General features: G+C 41.6%; 1 protein-coding gene and 1 long non-coding RNA gene across 4 annotated transcripts; one reads left to right on the top strand and one right to left on the bottom strand.

Moving 5' to 3' along the window:
- The first annotated feature begins 3924 nt into the window (after positions 1 to 3924).
- Positions 3925 to 19406, top strand: arhgap9 (Rho GTPase activating protein 9). 3 transcript variants are annotated; one of them, XM_037252804.1, is made up of 22 exons: positions 3925 to 4169; positions 4296 to 4494; positions 4569 to 4625; positions 4701 to 4927; positions 5123 to 5218; positions 5789 to 6046; positions 6322 to 6405; positions 8737 to 8802; positions 9789 to 9935; positions 10028 to 10126; positions 10541 to 10602; positions 10716 to 10803; positions 11023 to 11118; positions 11237 to 11335; positions 11430 to 11535; positions 11879 to 11998; positions 12459 to 12557; positions 13002 to 13079; positions 13420 to 13473; positions 14026 to 14160; positions 14441 to 14546; positions 17654 to 19406. In XM_037252804.1, exons 1-22 carry the CDS (start codon positions 3948 to 3950, stop codon positions 17847 to 17849), a joined length of 2694 nt encoding a protein of 897 aa, XP_037108699.1. In that variant the 5' UTR covers positions 3925 to 3947; the 3' UTR covers positions 17850 to 19406. The 3 variants fall into 3 exon arrangements, with proteins under 3 accessions (XP_037108699.1, XP_037108698.1, XP_037108700.1); XM_037252803.1 differs by having other exon boundaries at positions 4569 to 4927; XM_037252805.1 differs by lacking the exon at positions 5123 to 5218 and having other exon boundaries at positions 4569 to 4927.
- On the bottom strand, positions 10640 to 14027 carry LOC119123595. The gene is made up of 2 exons (XR_005098110.1): positions 13886 to 14027; positions 10640 to 11898 (listed from the first exon to the last, which is right to left on the bottom strand). It is a non-coding gene; the product is annotated as an uncharacterized LOC119123595 (long non-coding RNA).
- Positions 19407 to 19501: the final 95 nt, after the last annotated feature.

Raw genomic sequence — 19501 nt, 5'->3', positions numbered from 1 at the left:
AACACACCTGATTCGGGATGATAAGGATCCTGATCTGGCTTCTGCAGAGCCTGCCAATGTTGGAGGAGCGAGACAGGTAAAACATGCAGGATAGTGGCTCTCAAGGAGTTTGACACTTGTGATTTGGAGTGTTCAATGAACGGAAAAAGGCAAACAAGGCCTAAAATGCACTTGCTGCATCCCCCAGAGCATACAGATGCCGCTTTGGTCTGACGAGCAAACATCGGCTTGTCTGGTTCCTGTTCCTGTTCCTGTTCTGTGTCGACGGCACGCCGGCTCGGGGCTTGGTCGTAAACACGGGCGTTGCGTCAGTTTGATGCTTGAAACGTCTGGAAATGATGGCATCGCACATGTGTGAAGTGTTGTTGCGCGCAGAAAGAGCAACGCATACGAGAGATGCCCCTTGTTGTTTTGACTGTTGTGAGCCAATGACGACCTGGTGTGTCGTCATCCGGCCTCTCATTGGCTCCTTGGCCGACTGCTATCCAATAACCCGGCCCACCTGTTAAATCTGACACACACACACACATAGATTCCCCGTACATATTACGGAGCGTAACAGAGGAGAGTGCAGTGTGTTTTTGAGCACGTCTCTGTGCTCTTGCTCTGATCATCAATAATGCATGGCTTTGGCGGGATGAAAGGCTGTTTTGGCTTGGGGCGCGTCTCTCTTGTGGAGAGAGAGAGAGAGAGACATCACGCCTTATCACTGTAGCATCCATGCGCAAAGTAGACAGGGTGCTCTCTCTTTCTTTCTCTCTCCTCAGAGAACGCACGCGGGTTACATAAATAACTACTTTTGGCACGTTTGCACTAAATCAAGTTATTGATCAGATGGGATATTATATTTTTTTCTATCAAGTTACTCTTGTCCATCAGTGTGAGGATCGACATGTGGCGCATGCAGCGGACACACCACAGAACAAATATAGTAGTCAAAGACAGAATTTTTGTAAATTGGTTGCACTATGACATCACAATCCAGCTTGCTCGGAGTACATTTTCATTATTTGATGGCTCACAAATGATTTAGAGGTGGCTTATAGTTTTGCAATCTCCACAGTCTCCAATTTGGTGCTGGAGAGCCCTCAGTCATCTATCGAAGTTGCTGAAGAGAAGAAACTAAAATGTAAAATGAAAGTTTCACTTGATTTGTTTTTGTTTGCAGTTATTGCATCAATCCAATTTTCCAACCCTATGATTTTTTTTTACATGTAGCCACTGTTTGCGTGTCAAAGTGAGAGAGCGTATGGATGCGTTTGATGTTCCTTTTTCACTCAACACTCTGCTACCCAGCCCACCCCACTTTCTATCCCTCCATGTCTGGCTTTGAAGACCTTGATTATTCACGCTACCCTCTTTGCATTTCAAACATATGGAAACACAACGGCTATGACGCAGCGACACGTTTTTTTTTAACTTGCTTCTTTCCAAAATGGCCGTTTTGAGTTAATTGTGGAATAATTTCTTGTTAAAAGTGTACTCATTATATTATATTACCTTTCTTATGGATAGATATCATTCAGCATCATGAAGTTCTTTAATGTGGACTTTAATGCTTTCAATGTTATTCCATTTTGAATGAGGAATTATAAATTAGATTTGACCTTTTTCTAACACGAGGACACGTGAGCAGCTCTGCGAGCTGATCGATAAGTCAATTAGCCGGCCTGCTGCTTGTTTACTTTCACTATGGATGCCTGCATTTCTCTATTTAATTGCCTTCCACTACCCATAGTGAACATGCACTTTACTTGCATGGATGCTAACAGCCGTTCGATGTCCCGTTTCATGTTTACTTCAGAAGACCAAGAGTCTGTTTGGGCTCAATTCACCCATTTTCTATTTGCTATTTTCCAAATACCTTAGGGAATCGTTTCAAATTCAATTCATCACAAAATGTTGATCAGATTTTGTTGTTATTTTCCCTTAATAGGATATTATAGCAACATAAATGACCTAGTCCAGAGTCAAACGGATGCAATCAAGCTAATTTTAATGGATAATGTAATCTTAACAGATATACAAGTGAACAAGCATGTGACATTTTAACAACCATGGAATAAAGGAGTGAATTCATTGATGATTACGTAATTGCTCACAAGCGGAGTCTTATTCGGCTTTTTATTTGGCAACAACTTGAGCTGCTTTTGTTTCGGTGCCAAATTGCACACAGTCGCTACAGGCATTTACACATGACCTGAAAAAAACTCTACTTTTGATTGTGGGACAGAATTGCAATTTCATTCAACTTGTTTTAGGACATTTGGACCTCAATAGGGTCATCTTTAAGTCACATTTGAATCATTTCCTGTTTGTGCGGTGAGTTGCTTACTCTACATTTTCTTCTTTTTTCCTTCATTATTTTAATTCTATTTTTTTAAAAGCGTGTCATGCTTGATTACACCACCACAATGTAATAGGAAATGGAATCTTACTCAACAAAACTATTCCGTAATGGAAAATTTGTCACTAAACATAACGTGAATAAAAGATGTGACTTCCAACAAATTTGTTGAACTTGCGACATGGACACTGTATTATCAACTCGTCACTTCAGGTTCACTCTAAGTAGAACTATGGCTAATACTGTAGTGAAAAATTCCTCAAAAATGAGACTTCAAGCTGTTTGTTGATGTTTATTGACAACATAAAAGAATTACACTCTGTATTAAAACAACCTAAAGGCCCATCCATCAATCTCAGGAGTGGCCATTTTGCCAATTGCTGTCAGTGGAAAATGACATCACAGCTGTGTCAAGTCTCAACCAATCACGGCTCACCTTCAGAAAACTGGTGAGCTGTGATTGGTTGTAACCTGAAGCCTGTCAACTAGGATGTCATTTTAAGTCGACGGTGAGTCCACAAACTAAACATTTATCTGCACAGAACATATTAAAAAGAAAATTTGGGAGTTGACTTATCTTTAATGTAACGCAACCTGCTTATGTCACCACATTCCATTTACTATTGTCGCCACTTTTACTGATGTTTTTTTTTTTTGACAAGAGTCCATGCTAGCCACCACCATTACTGTGGTACATTTGGGTTTTAGTGTAATTCTCCACAGCCTAGGACTTTACTGCTTCATGGCTTTGCTTTAATAACAGTGGGATTATCAAGCTTGAGCCAGTGAACCCTGCCCTCTTTACACTGCTGTCACACACAACACCCAGCATTATTCATGCACTCACATTTTCATTTTTTTGTTTTTATCATTATTTTTTCATTTTGTCTTAACCTAGCACTTGCCTTTTCATCATTTTCAGGCATGTGTTGTGTGTTGCGCTTAACTTGAGACGACCCCAGGGTAGCACCATCTCTGAATTTGCTTGTTCCAGTTTCTTTTAAGATGATTTCTCTCCGTCCGATACATAGAGATGGGCCATTTTAAAATGTTTCTGGACATGGATAAATAATACACGAGTCTCTTACCATAAGGAAAAAAATAACTTGCTGTCCGCTGAAGCACTTTCATCACTTAAGGAAGAATACTTCTTGAGTCATGCTGGATGTATTAGGGTGTGCTCAACAACGATTCATCGCAATCTTTCTGAATGATGAATGTAAAACTTGTAGAAACACATGAAGCATGCAGTCCAATACTTTATCTCCTTATCTCCCCATGTGTTTCGCCATTTCTAAGACTCCCTCAGAAACAGAAAACAGAAACAGTCTTAGAGATTTAGTCCGATTGCTACTGATCTTGTGTCATTGGCAGAAAATGGAAGTGAGGTTGGGTGACTCACCATAAGACTGCGATTCTCATAACTCCACGAGGTCAGAACCCGATTCTTATTTTTAGTCATCTTAAAATTTCCCTTGTGGTTCTTCCAGAGTATGGAACTAGCAAAGCTCCGGTCTCCACCCCCGGCCAGCGCTAATCCAACCTGGTTTGCTGTCATCCGCCATCGGTGCTCTCTTCGCTGAACGATCAGAGAAGAACCATGCTGTCTGGGACATGGCGGCGCTCAATGGGGCATCAGCAGCCTGCTGTGGCGCCCGCGGTGAACTCCAGGGGGGTGACGCTGTGCGGCGTGCCCAGCGGCACGGTGGTTCTCGAGGCCCAATATGATTACAACTATCGTGGTGCTGATGGAAGGCAGGTTTGCATCCGGGAAGGCGAACGCTTTATACTCCTTAAGAAGACCAACGCCGACTGGTGGCAGGTGAGAAAATGGTTAAACCCCATAAAATAATTTTACTTATAAATTACATTATAGTTAATATATACCGTATAATAAAATATATGTGTCCACAGCAGATGCTAAAATAAGATGCTTGTGGTGTGACAGGTACGGAGGATAGGGGCCGCAAGTAAAACCAAGCCGCTGTACGTGCCGGCCACATACGTGACCGAGGTTCCTGTGGCGCCCATGCCCTCCCACCAACACCTCATCATCTCGGCGTCGCTCAACTCCAACGTCCGCATCTTGCCTCGAGTGGCGCTCACGCCGAGCCCCACGGAGGTTGCCTATCACGAACAGCGCCAAGGTAAAGTGAGAAAGGAACAAAAAAAAAAACATTTTATGACACAATGGTTGTTGTTTGTATGTTTTCATATACAGCGAGTAAACCCATCTACCGCTCCATGGAGAACCTCAGCTCCAACAGTGCCTTCAGAGGTCTTAACACCATCGGCAACCAGAGTGGCGTCCGTCTCTCCACCGTTGCACTCAACTCCTCCTCCCCCCGGTCAGGCCACCTTGTGGTGCCCGGAGACGCACCCGCCTCACAATGCAATTCCAGAGTAGTCCCCATGATCACTCGCAGCCAGAGCCAGAGCAACCTGGCGGACAATGTGGTGGAGAACCCTTACGATGAGGTGGGCGGGAGCTTCAGTAGCCACGTCAACTACCGGCTTCCAAAGAAGTCTTGCAGCCAATGGGACATGGTGAGATCTGCTGGCAAGAACAACCATTTGCAGGTAGGGCGTGAGTGAGCATGTCAGGGGTGAGGGCATGCGTAAATCACAAAGCGATTGGACCAGAACTGTTCTTAAGCAGCTGCTTGTCTTTAATAATCAAAAATGTTCAGTCCGTGTCAAAGTGTGATATGCAGTAGCTATAGAAGCTGAAGTCGCGTTTCATTCCCTGTCTGTGCCTTTAATAATCCCCCTCAGAGAATCAATCATGTCAGGAATGACGTCAGGGCATCCCAGAATTACATCAGAGTCCGCACAAGTCATCTCCCTACCAACATTGTGCGCTTAATCCCAGTAAGCAGGACATGCTTGCTCTTTATCCCTTGAAATTTCTCTCCCAAATACAGAATAAGAGAGAGAACTCACACACTAGGAGAAGTTTGTTTTTAAAGTCAGTACTGCTTTGTCAATGCGTTTTTGTACGGCGGCTAGTTTCCACAATGTGAAACTGTCACCATTATAAAACCTTTACGAACTGTACGGCCTGTTTGAAGGCAATATTGTCACATAGTGGTCTGTGCTTTCCTTTGCTTTGCATTGCATAACTGTAAAGCAATTGTGTTGTGAGGCAGCTGTGATAAATGTGTAATGTTTTGCCAGTCACTTAGAGAGTAAATACTTTGGCTTTATTCCATCAAAACATCTTCCATTTCTTGTCCTCCCAGTAACCTCATTTTAATCCGCAGCTTGTTGGATTTTTTGCTACGCTCTTAAATCGTCAGTTTAGTGTCAAAAATCAAACCGTGCCGGGTTTACATTTGACTATGTATTACACGTCTATTTGCGTGAGTAAATCACTTAACTTATATGAGCTCTCAGCACATTTTAAAACCATATATTGCTATACCTGTTTTCTTTCTTCAGGTTCCGACAGAGTCCTATCTGTCCCAACTGTCCTGGCAGGAGTCACCTCTCTACCATCAACCACAGGTAGACAGGCGTGCTTCGCAAATGGAGCCCCCGAGTCCCAATCCCGGCCAGCAGCCTGAGCAGGTCATGGACTTGTGGGAGCAATACGTGGATCCGTCTACACTGAGAAGCTACTACGTCAACAGCATCACCAAGGAGAGATCCTGGAAGCCTCCTCGGAGAGCCCGCGGAGGCACCGGCGCCAACAAACAGGTTTGCGCTTTAGTCTCAATATGTTTAATGAAAAGCCTTTTCCAGATAAAGAGCTTTATTCATTGACGCCTCCCGAAAGAGAGGTTAGCGACAGGTCAGGGTTCAAAGATGTCTCAGTTATATGTTCACGTAATTTGTCTAAATCTTTTTTTGTCAAAGAACATTTAGTGAGGTTTGTACTTTGTAGCATTTATTGGACCTTGTCACTATTCCATTGAAATTTAAAGATAAAATAGGGCACATTCGAGTGTTTCTAATGTCTTCTTCTCTACCAGGTCATTCCAACGCAAATGTTACCAAGAGAAACAAGTCATCTGACGCTGCCCCTTTCTGCAACTGGCAACGGTACAGTGCACAGGGTAAGCCTCCTGCACGTCTGCCACAATAAATGCATTGTCGACAATTACACAAACGTTAATGTGGTGATTTGCGTCAGGTTTAAAAATAAAGCATCTTAAATGTGCGTAAATATGTGGCAGTGACTTTTTGCTGACATCGCCTGCCTTTCAGTTGAAATTATTACTCTTTCATGATGTTAACAACAGCGAATATGTTAGTTTTTCATAGACATGAGATGAATTTTAGTCAAGGATCAAATCATTATCTACCTTATTTATTTTTACTTTGCCTCCTGAAAGATTTGTTTTGTTTCACTTTAGTATAAGTGATAGGCCATGAAATGGTGGGGAATTTTTTTTTGAAATGATTTATCTTGGGCTATGTTTTTGTTGTTGTTTTGTTTTGCAATAACACGGCGTTTCAGCAGGAGAGTGTGTAGACTTTTTTTTATATCCATTGTATATTATTTCTGTACTTTACTGTGTTTACTTTCTCATGCAAGAATTCCTCTCAAGTGCTTTTACTGGTCTAATGGTGTGCTCAGTGGCTGCTTTGGAATGTTGCAACAATATTTTAATTAGGCTCCCTCGCAATGATCATGAGTTATTAACCACATTATCATAATTCATGTGCCATTGTGTGCTTAGACAAATAGCCAGGCGGCTACATGCCTAGAATAAAACAAGAGTGAGATAAAGTATTCACTTTAGCGAGCCTCCGAAGTCACATTGTCAGGCTCATCCAGAGTGCACAGAGGCTCAGGACGAGCACGACGCACCAGATTAAGAGCCTGGCTAAATTAAAAAGTAGGATTACAACGCCGTAGTTGCCCCATCATTGCTGACTGACTCCAACTGCCCCCGTGACGCATTTACGGCAGGCTTATCCCCCTGCAGGGAATAATGAGGTAATGCCTCTTTGATCAGATGTGGACCAGCAGGAGAAGCCATTAGACCCCCAGGGGTATTTCAAAACCCAAGATATTGCATCATCTAAGTCACTCATACGATTTGAACATTAGGGCTGTCTCTTTGGAATATATTTTAGAATTGATTATTCTATTGATTATTCCATTGAATAATTGCACACAATGTTGTCTTTTGGGGTGGATTTAGCATCATTTAAATAAACTTTAATGGGAAATGCCATATCTGCGTTGATATCTAGATGCCAAATCATCCAAGGCCTGATCCTCATTGTCCTAAATAAGCGTTTAACGTCTTTTGGTTGTATCATCCTTGCGTCAGTATAGTAGCAACGATAATAACGCTCATCAAAAATACATTGTATAAATAAAAAAAAGCACTATCAAAGGCGTGATTCCCCTGTGAAGGTAGTGCAAGGTGCATTGACCCATATATGTCGCTTTATATTGTGGAGTGATTGCACCAACCAAGCAGGAGCTCAGCCAAATTCATAAAAGAAATGATTTGGCCACATTGCTATGACTGGAACATTAAGATATATTTTTTTTTTTAGTAAAACTGGGCTGAATTCCACCTATCTTACGACCAGCAGGTTTCTATTTCTGTCATTAATGCATTAGAAAGGGCCTTCTCATGCTGGGGAGAATTGCATCATCAAATGGTGAAATAGTGGTTGCCACCACTAAGCTGGTAGAATCATGGCAACATTGACGTAAAATAGTTTGGTGACATATTTGCAAAGGTTCAAATATTCATTTTTGGACTTTTCTTTAGAAAATGACTTGTATGAAGGTCTTCTTTTGGCATGTTTCTGTTGCTATACTCATTGAAATAACAAGTTCCGTACCGGTAAAGCCTTGTCACCACATTGTGCTGCGGTTGTCGTAGCAGTGTCGTTGGCGTCAGAGTGTAAAGGTTGAGTGCGTATCTTCCTGCTTGCGCTGCTGTACGTGCTGATAAAAGCAGCTTCCCCCTTCCAATGGGGAAGTAAGTCCCGGCCCGCAAGGAAGAAGAGACGAGACAGTTTGTACTTTTTTTGAAATGCGGCACGACAAGGAGTGTCGTCGTGACACCAAGCCATACAAGCGAGATGAGAATTCGGCTCTCTAAAGCTCGGTGGTGATGAACACGTTTGCAGTAAGTCTTTTTACACATAGTGTTTTCATTAGAAATGAGTACAGTGAGTGATTTCAACTGTTTGGCTGTGTCATCTGCCTTTCGGTGGGCCCAGTGTCATCACCACAGTACTCAGCTTTAAAAAATATACTAACAAAGTAGTAAAATGGGCAATATTTTATTTAATTGTTGATTAATCAGTTTCAAGTGTTTACCCAGTTTTAGTTAGCACATTGTTTTATTCTGTGCTACTTGCACTAAAAATTAAACTTCGTGTCTGTCTTTTTTTTTTTTTTTTTTTCTTTCTAGCTCTCACCAGATTTCCTCTTTGGAAGCCACCAGAGGAACATTGATGGCAGCTGGCGGATGAAACAGGTGAAAGTCTCATCCTTTTCCACCCTTTCATTGGCAAAAAGGGAATGTTATGAGTGTCACCTTGAATTTCACCTTGCACACAAAACAAAAGATGACGCTCATGTTCCTTCAGCACAGCGGGAAGAACACAAGGGTCTTCAGACTTGAAATTGTCACTGCGTGAGAAGATTCTCTGCTTCCTATTATAACTGGAGCACAACAAAGAGCATGGATCCTTTCACATCCTTCGTAGGACTGAGCAATTGGATTACTTGTTATCAATTAAGTTAAATTATTTTGGGGGGGAATTCATATATATATATATATATATATATATATATATTATTTTCATTTTATTTTTTTACGTAGGCCCTAGTCCTGAGCTTCTCCACTGTATTTCCTTAGCGTGGATGCGATGAGGGGACGGAAACAGGGGCTTTTAAGGAGACAATAATTCACCTCATGAAAATCAATGAGCCCCTATTATTAGCTTTGCCCCAGCCGCGTCTCTCCACTGTATTCGCGCAGAATGCATTCAAGTAATGCCAGCTACACGCTTTAGTTTCCGGGAGATCAGCATTTATGCATATTAAGGTGGTGAAATAGCAACTCATGGTGTTAAGAAGAAGAGAAAAAAAAGCTGTTACCCAAGCAGCTTTTAGTGCTACATGTTGCATCACAGTAAAGTGTGGGTGCTCTTAGTTGCTTAATCTCCCTTGCTTGGAGAGTTACAAGTTTTTCGGTTGTATGGTGTGATTGTTGAGAGAAGTAGGTTACAGGGATTGGCAAAAGTATTTCATTATTGCTGCCTTGGCATGATGCATTCTTCTTGTGTCTGTATGTGCATGATTGTATGAACTTTTGTGGGAAGACGGAAACTTACAAAAAGACTTGAAGACTCAAAATAGTGTACAGGAAAAAAAAAATGGCTGTTTTAGAGTTTTAAATGTTCCACTCAATAACCCTAGACTTTTGTATTTGCTTTCTTTGCACGTTTGTTTGTGAAGAGCATGCAGCGCGCCGCGTCCTCCGACACCATTTGCACCATGGCGCTCGGCAACGCCGGCCAGCCGTATCGCGACGCTGCCCCACTGCATGATGTTAAGCAACAGCTCTCACACTCGCAGTCCATGATCCTGCCCGAGAACGGCAAGGTAGCCCCCCCCCGTCCCCCCTCCATCTCGGTAGACCCATTCATGTTTTGTTTTTTACACGAACTTGCACGCCATTTCTTGGATTCTTTCAGATCGTCCAGCAGTGCCGAGACTACTCGTGCAACGTGACCAACATCGTGGTGGAGCCGCCGTCTCCAGAGAGTTCTCCAGACGGCGATGGCGACACTCCGGTGAGGGGAAAACGACGTCACCTTTTTACTTTTCACATCAAATGTCCCATTTATTTCGTCTCGTGTTGAAGTATATTTTTCAAGGACTTCTTTTCTTCTCCACATCAAACGGGCAGTGGGAATTTTTGAAGTCGTTTGTCCCCACTCTGGGATGATACACCTGTTGTGAACTCATTGAAAATAGAAGTTTCAGTATGCTGCAAAGTAGTAGTAGAATTAAAATTATGTAAATATTACCGGGGGACAGTATTTAGTTTTCCTTTTAAGAAAAATGATCTTTATTTGCCTAGAAAATTGTTTCTAAAAAATTATTATATTGTATTATGTAAATTAACCGCCATAGTTGTTCAGAGACACAACGATTTGGATGCAAGCAATAAAAAAGTGAGTTTTACATAATATGTCCTCTTGTAGGAGTTGGAAAAAGCTGGCCTCTTGAATAAGACCAAGATCGCAGAAGGAGGTCGCAAACTCAGGTGACATTTTGTAATTGCAATACAGTAGAAACTCAAGTTTCAAACGATCATCTATCTCATTGTTTTAGTATTAGCCATCACCATTTTAATAAACAAATAATCTTGTGATGTAGAAAAAACTGGAGTCCATCCTGGGTGGTGTTGGTCGGCAACAGTTTGGTTTTCTTCAAAGATCCCAAATCGCAGACGCCTTCCAGCTGGGTAAGACCTGACAAAAAGACTTTTAATTATTGCTAACAGACAACATAAAATGCCATTTAGCTTACATGTTAATGGTTAGCAATTTTGAAGATATGCATACTTGAGCACAAATGGTGGAGTAACCCATGTAGACAGACAATACTCATATTTTCTTTCTGCTATACAAAAAAAAAAAAATATTGCAGAATATTAAATAATGATCTTTGATGATTATTATAGAAACCAGGAAACAGTCGCCCGGAAAGTAGCGTTGACCTAAGAGGAGCCAAACTACACTGGGCCAATGAGCTGTCCAGCAAGAAGAACGTGTTCAAGGTCAGCAACAAATAGGGAGGACTATAAATATTCCTTTTTCGCACACACAAGCATGCACACACACACACATGCATGCACAAAAAGTACTACATTGTGTTTGCAAATGTGTGTGTTCCAGCTAAGGACCGTGACGGGCAACGAATTCCTGCTACAGTCGGAGACGGACTCTCTGATCAAGGAATGGTACCACACTATCCAGAACGTCATTGACAGACTGGTGAGGGACAGCAAGACAGCTCCTATTTTACAAGTGAAAACTCTCGTGATTGTTTATTTAAATGAGACTTGGGCTATTGTTCTGGTTCTCCCAGGACCGGGAAAACCCGTTAGATAACGTCCTGCTGTACTCCCTGAGAAGGGCGGGTAGCGTGGAGATGCTGGACCACAGCGGCGACGAGGATGACAGGAGAGGGTCTCGTAAGTGCCGTTGCTTGACTTTTGTTTCTCGGGTGTCCATCTGCCGCATCTTCACCTTCACCTAAAACATCATCATCGTCATCGTCACTTTCTCTCAACCTCCACGTAGGGTTCTTACACCCCGCCATCCTCTCCTCCATCCTTTCCTCCATCCAGCCCGCTTATATTTTAGCATGGCCGCCGTGGCAGCTCATCCCGCCGTTGGCCTCGTCGCACCTGCGGCGTCGCCCGGCTCTCCCGCTTTTCATCCTCACCACCATTCCGTCGCATCTGCTGGGATACCCCGCACTGACCTCCTCCTCCTGCTCCTCTTCTTCCTCCCTACCCTTTCCCCCCCTCACAGTCCCTCGCTCGGCGTCCAACCTGGAGAACACAGAGAAGAAGAGGGTGAAAACTCGGCTGAAGAAGCTCATTCTCAAGCGACCTCCTCTGCAGGCCCTGCAGGAGAAGGGCCTCATTAAAGGTACATTATCTCATTTTGCTGTTTGCTCGGGATGTTCACTACCACTTTTTTTCAGTCAGAATACCTGGAGTACTCAGATCTTGAGGTGTTACCACTAGTAATTTTATACCTAAAAAATAATAATAATAATAATAAATATGTTCAATGTAGCAATTTGCCTTAAAATTGCATGAATTTAATGGCAATTTAATATTCTAATAATATAGAAATTCTAATTGGTCATTTCTAGTTCCTTATTGTACCTCAAAAAGGCAACCAGTAATGATATCGGCCACTTTTGCAAGTACCGATACCTTGAAATAAGGTACCGATACCGGTATTCATCCATACCCATTATTTGGTGTTATCAATTTATTTTTGGCTATAACATGGAAATTCCAAAATGTATTTGTTTTTTTACCCAATAAACACCGAAAAATTTGTGTCTGTGTGTGTGCGTGCGTGTGTCACTGGCCATCAGATCAGGTGTTCGGCTGTCGTCTGGAGATGCTGTGCGAGCGGGAGAAGAGCACGGTGCCTCGCTTCGTCAGGCTTTGCACCGAGACGGTGGAGAAGAGAGGTAAAACGCAGCGGCCAACTCGTCCCGCAGTTCACGAGTCCCATAAAGAGGCTTTCTGCTTTATTTCTGCTGTGAGATGAAATATAGATGACATGCCTTTCTACAGAGCGATTTTTACATTGTCCTGGGACTTCGCTTTGTGTTGGAGAAAAAGACATTTAGATTTTTTTTTGTTCCCTTGCGTGCTTCGTCTTACCACCTCTGCCAAGGATATTCGTTCCTCTTCTCGAACTTTATGCGCACGATATAGTAGTACAATCAAGTTCAGGAAAAAACAAGTCGTCCAATTGTTTTATAATTTATTGATTGCCTCTGAACTACAGTGAGATGAATTTTGAGCTTGCTTCCGTGTGTTTGCTGTTTTTGATGCAATGTAAACTCTTTGTGTTTCCCATTTCAGTTAGTTTTAACGAATTATTTGTGTGATATTGTTTGATATGGCAGGCTTGGAAACTGACGGCATCTACAGAGTTTCTGGGAACCTGGCGGTCATTCAGAAATTACGCTATCTGGTCAACCATGGTGAGGATTTATTTAATGGCTTGGGTTTTGGTGTCATTATTTATTATGTCATGTCAGACTCGGGCACTTTCATTTGAATGTAAGGAGGTAAGTTGATGACTCCCATGTAACATGAGATGAAATGACATTGGTTCATTCTGAACATAGCCACTTCTCCATTTATGAGGGTGTGCACACTTGTGCAACCTCACTATTTCAGGTTGTTTATTTTTAATTATGGCAGTTTCGCACACAAAGCGTGCATATATTCTACATTTTACTTTCTATTTATTTGTATTTTCCAATGTCATCTAAGTGCTAAAGGTGGTAAGCCCTAAGAGTAACTTTGTGGTTCTTTTAGAGCGAGCTGTGACCACTGATGGCCGTTACATGTTCCCAGCTGAGTTGGTGCAAGGTAGACCCTAATGAATGTGGACAATTTTTTTATTTTTTTCATTTTTTTTAAAACCTTGCCCCAGCCTTCTTATGTGCATTCACACGCACAAGCTGCAGTGATTTTTCTGGTTCTGCTTGACACTTTTTGCTTAACAAATGTATCGGCATGAATTAGAGACATATTAATTTTTTCTTGATTATTTTCTTAATTATTGGAGAAAAAATTACAATTTTATAATGCTGGATGTTTTGTTTCTTGGCTGATACATTTGTTAAGCACTGTGCGTTTGTCCCTTAGGCCTCCGCTTTACTTGGTGAGAACATGCGAGCGGTGGGCAAAGTCTGCCACCTACTGGGGAAAACAAAAGTTGCTCCAGCTACTCTGCTTCATACTAAATATTGTATGTGATATTTATACTCTCCGTATGTACCTTCTCTTGCTTTCATTCGGCATCTTTTTTCTTCGTCGCTGCAGCAGCTGCCAGCCTCAGTGTTGGGTCTTCTCAGTGGGCGCCACTTGGCATTAAACTCCGGAGCTCAAATTCTCTCCTGTCTCTGTTGTCTGACTCAGAGGAGAAGCTGAACTTGGACGAGAACCAGTGGGAGGACATCCATGTCATCACGGGAGCTTTGAAACTGTTCTTCCGTGAGCTTCCTGAGCCGCTGGTGCCCTTCAGCTTCTTCAGCGATGTGGTGGACACCGTCAGTAAGTGGATACGGTGGGGGGGGGACGCGACAGATCATCCAATTGTCTTATTGGTGCGTTTTCACTGCAGGAACTGGACCATTATGTGTTTGAACTGATATTTATTTTTGGGATGCCACAACATAAGAATGAAATATAAAGAGGAACTAAGATTGGAAATCCAATTCCTCAATTTATTGTCACCACAATTGAGATTCAAGAATGACCACAAAAAAAAAAAAACGGTGTTAAAATGGAAAAGAACAGAAATGTCTTAATCAGTTTTGTTGTGTTGTTGCAGAGGTGACGGACCACGCGGACAAAGTGAACCATCTGAAGAGTGTTGTGCATAGCATGCCTCAGCCCAACCAAGACACGCTACAGTTCATCTGCCGCCACCTCAAACGGTAAGAGACAAAGATTTTGGACATTTTAAGCGACTAAACTATGGTCAGGCATAATAACATACAAACATAACTCATTTCATTTGGAAGATTTAAAAAAAAAAAGGCTAAAATGTAAAACAACTTTTTTAAGAATAATTTATTAAATGTATAAAACTAACTGTATAATTATTTTTATAAGGAAACGAACTGTAAATTCATTTGGAAAAAATTTAAAATATCACCAAAAATCACATGCTTTACAGTTTACAGTGTAAACTTTACGCGAATGAGCTCAAGCGCTATAAAAACTGGATGAACCTCACGACGTTGACTGGAATGTGGCCACAAGAGGGCACAATTCCCCTGATGTCATTGCTATCAAGCAGCCACTTAGATCACACTTTTTCTTTTTAAACAATGCCCGACACGTTCGTGCGTGTACACTACCGTTCAAAAGTTTGGGGTCACCCAAACAATTTTGTGTTTGCCATGAAAAGTCACACTTATTCACCACCATACGTTGTGAAATGAATAGAAAATAGAGTCAAGACATTGACAAGGTTAGAAATAATGATTTGTATTTGAAATAAGATTTTTTTTACATCAAACTTTGCTTTCGTCAAAGAATCCTCCATTTGCAGCAATTACAGCATTGCAGACCTTTGGCATTCTAGCTGTTAATTTGTTGAGGTAATCTGGAGAAATTGCACCCCACGCTTCTAGAAGCAGCTCCCACAAGTTGGATTGGTTGGATGGGCACTTCTTGCGTACCATACGGTCAAGCTGCTCCCACAACAGCTCAATGGGGTTCAAATCTGGTGACTGCGCTGGCCACTCCATTACCGATAGAATACCAGCTGCCTGCTTCTTCTCTAAAGAGTTCTTGCACAATTTGGAGGTGTGTTTTGGGTCATTGTCCTGTTGTAGGATGAAATTGGCTCCAATCAAGCGCTGTCCACTGGGTATGGCATGGCGTTGCAAAATGGACTGATAGCCTTCCTTATTCAGAATCCCTTTTACCCTGTACAAATCTCCCACCTTACCAGCACCAAAGCAACCCCAGACCATCACATTACCTCCACCATGCTTAACAGATGGCGTCAGGCATTCTTCCAGCATCTTTTCAGTTGTTCTGCGTCTCACAAACATTCTTCTTTGTAATCCAAACACCTCAAACTTGGATTCATCCGTCCACAACACTTTTATCCAGTCTTCCTCTGTCCAATGTCTGTGTTCTTTTGCCCATCTTAATCTTTTTCTTTTATTGGCCAGTCTCAGATATGGCTTTTTCTTTGCCACTCTGCCCTGAAGCCCAGAATCCCGCAGCCGCCTCTTCACTGTAGATGTTGACACTGGTGTTTTGCGGGTACTATTTAATGAAGATGCCAGTTGGGGACCTGTGAGGCGTCTGTTTCTCAAACTAGAGACTCTAATGTACTTATCTTTTTGCTCAGTTGTGCAACGCGGCCTCCCACTTCTTTTTCTACTCTGGTTTGTGCTGTCCTCTGAAGGGAGTAGTACACACCGTTGTAGGAAATCTTCAATTTCTTAGCAATTTCTCGCATGGAATAGCCTTCATTTCTAAGAACAAGAATAGACTGTCGAGTTTCAGATGAAAGTTCTCTTTTTCTGGCCATTTTGAGCGTTTAATTGACCCCACAAATGTGATGCTCCAGAAAAACAAAATCTGCTCAAAGGAAGGTCATTTTTGTAGCTTCTGTAAAGAGCTAAACTGTTTTCAGATGTGTGAACATGATTGCACAAGGGTTTTCTAATCATCAATTAGCCTTCTGAGCCAATGAGCAAACACATTGTACCATTAGAACACTGGAGTGATAGTTGCTGGAAATGGGCCTCTATACACCTATGTAGATATTGCACCAAAAACCAGACATTTGCAGCTAGAATAGTCATTTACCACATTAGCAATGTATAGAGTGTATTTCTTTAAAGTTAAGACTAGTTTAAAGTTATCTTCATTGAAAAGTACAGTGCTTTTCCTTCAAAAATAAGGACATTTCAATGTGACCCCAAACTTTTGAACGGTAGTGTATATTAGCACTTCTATCCGTCGGGGTCCTTTTGCCTTTTATTAGTCTCTTGCCGACCGATCCTTGCATTCCCCCTCCGCTCCTCTAGAGGGAAGGTCCCAAGAGAGCCTTGCGGTGCGTTTGCTGGAAGGCGCGCCGCCGCCACCACTGCTCCCTCGCTCCCCCCGCCCCCTCGTGTCTCTTCATCCCTCCTTGTCTCTGTTTCATGTGGAAGTTTTGAGCAATTGCTGGCCGCTCCTGTGGCTTGGTGGCAACGGCATTTTTAGAAGAATGCTTTATGCGGCGGCTTCAACTCATTCCTGAGTCCCCCTGCACGCACACTAACATAGGTGGAATCGGACAAATTTAGACACTTAAGTGGGGACATCTGGGTTGTAAAAGGCACGTCAAGGACACGCCGTGCAAAATTTAGCACGTCAACAGTTTTTAGTAGATCGTTGTATGAAATGATAACGCTGTTATGCACATGTTTTACAATTTGGATGTTTGGATCGTTTGATCCATTTAGTAAAAAGTCGAACAAAACTTTTTTTTCACGTACTCTTTTTAGACAATTGCAACATCTGGCTTGAAAAGGGCTTCGAACATCATGGCGCTCAGAATTTAAATTTGTAAGGAATATTGCAAACAGTGTTGCACTCGTTTTTTCACCTTTGACACTTTTTGTGATGATTTGGACAACTAGCTTGTAAAAGGCAAGGTGAATGTGTCACTTCAATTTGGTGAAATGAGACGGAAATTAATTTCCAAATCGTGTAACACTATTGAGTTAATATATTCATGTTTTTGGTTGCTATAATGTGAATGCATGGACTGTTAAGAGGCAGTAAACACTGCACGAGAATTTCTTGTTGATTTAATGCAACCTTAAAGGTTCATAATGTGAACATAGCGATAAAAAAAGCATCTACTAGTCTCAAATTTTGTTCATATTTGACTGTATTAAAAAAAATCCAGGGATTAAAAATTGCATCAAAAGTCACTGTTACTATTCATGCATTTTTAAGACAACAATAATACAAATAAATATGATGCATTTAATTAACGAAATCAAATTTGTGTGTGTGTGTCCCGCAGCGTTCTGGAGCACTCAGACGCCAACCGTATGACGACGCAGAACTTAGGCATCGTTTTCGGGCCCACGCTGCTGCGGCCCGAGTGCGACAACGGCAATATGGCTGTGAACATGGTGTTCCAGAACCATGCCGTGGAGCTCATCCTCAATGAATATGAGCACATTTTTGGCAGGCGGGCCGCCGCCACCTCTTTGTGATCGGCGGACCAACGGAGTTTACCCCCACCCCACCCCCTCATGTTCATAACGAGAGCGAGACATGTGGTCGCCATATAAAAGTTAGAAGCGTGATATAGTCGAACAAGCCCGTCTTTAGCTGCACTACTTTTTTGCCTTTGGACTGCAGATGTGGAGCCCAGCTGTCACTTGTCCCTTGATTTTCTGTTTGACTGAAGCCAAGCCAGTGATAAATCTTCCCCAGACACCCCCCCCTCACACCCACGGACCACCTTCCTGTTCCTCTCGTGATGCCACGAAAACAACCAGGACAGAACCGTCACACTGTGAAACACATGCGGCCGAGTAGTTCTCCCATAGAGACAGTAGAAACTCTATGATGTTCTACTTCCAAGTTGGCCTAATTTATTTTGAATTGAACATTTCCCCTGGAACTAATATATTCATTTTAAGGTTTTTAAAACCTTTTAAGTGACATGTTAATATTCATAAGTCAAGTCAGACACAAATACTTAACTGTATCACATAGTAGTTTTTTTTATTGTATTATGTACAATTTAAACATCAACACTGCACTTAAATATAAGGAAATCAATAAAATTGCATTTGAATCCAATTAAAATTCATTGTTAGGCCACAAAAAAATGTAAAAACTATAAAACGTTTAAAACTGTTTAAAAGATTAACTGTATTATACAAAAGTAAAGAAAAAAACGCTATTGAAATTTGTACGCGTACACTGCAGTTTGAAACTGATTTATTTCAGTGATTCTCTTGCTTACCACAAGAGGGAGCATGCGTACCACTAGGGTTAAACATACGTTGAAAATGACTGTATGCTAAAATAAAGTGAAACTAGTCGTCCTTTCAATAGCAATGTAATCCAATTTATGGAGAAATTCCTTACAGCATAAAGCTAATATTTCATTATGAAACGAATCATGAATGCATCAATTGTTACATTAAATCAAAACTATTTGAAATAAGTTATTCACCTTGATATAAGTATTTCCTAACTTGATTTGTTGTGACTCAAAATACAATACTTGTAATAGAAACAATTTTAGATGATTAAATTTAGACGTTCTGAATGTATTAATTTTAATCAAATGTACTGGAAGTAAGAGAAAAATGGTAATTAATTATTTTAATTACATCAAACGATTAAACTATTCGAAAAACCCATCCCAAAATTCCCAAAATCAAATGTGACCAAGCAAGTGAGCAAGAAAAGGCTGCCCACCCCTAATTTAGATGCTTGGGGTGGGGCTGGGTGGTTCTGACCATGTGACGTTCACTCTATGTGCCAACAGGGCCGCCTTCGTGTTCCCTTTTGTGGCTAGGAATTGTGTTTGTGTGCGAGTGTGGACCTGCGCGTCTCCTTCCAGTACACTGTTAAGATGGACCTTTCTATTTTTATGCCCGGGAGGAGGTGAAACACATGTACATATGTTTAGCCTTTTTCCACTAGAAGGTCTTTAATGTTCACTTTGATTCCTTAGATACATTTTCAAGTGTTGTGGAATCACATGGACCTGTTTGTTACCCACATAATAAAAGGCATTTTTGTCTAATCTAGTGAGATATAATAGTTTTTTTAATGTACATTTTAGGGCAACACTATTGTTTAGTATGTCTGCCTCACAACGAAAAATGGTTACCATTGACAATCA

The sequence above is a fragment of the Syngnathus acus genome, chromosome 5, assembly GCF_901709675.1.
Source record: "Syngnathus acus chromosome 5, fSynAcu1.2, whole genome shotgun sequence".
NCBI classification, from domain to species: Eukaryota; Metazoa; Chordata; class Actinopteri; order Syngnathiformes; family Syngnathidae; genus Syngnathus; species Syngnathus acus.
This window is presented reverse-complemented; position numbering and strand designations above follow the sequence as displayed.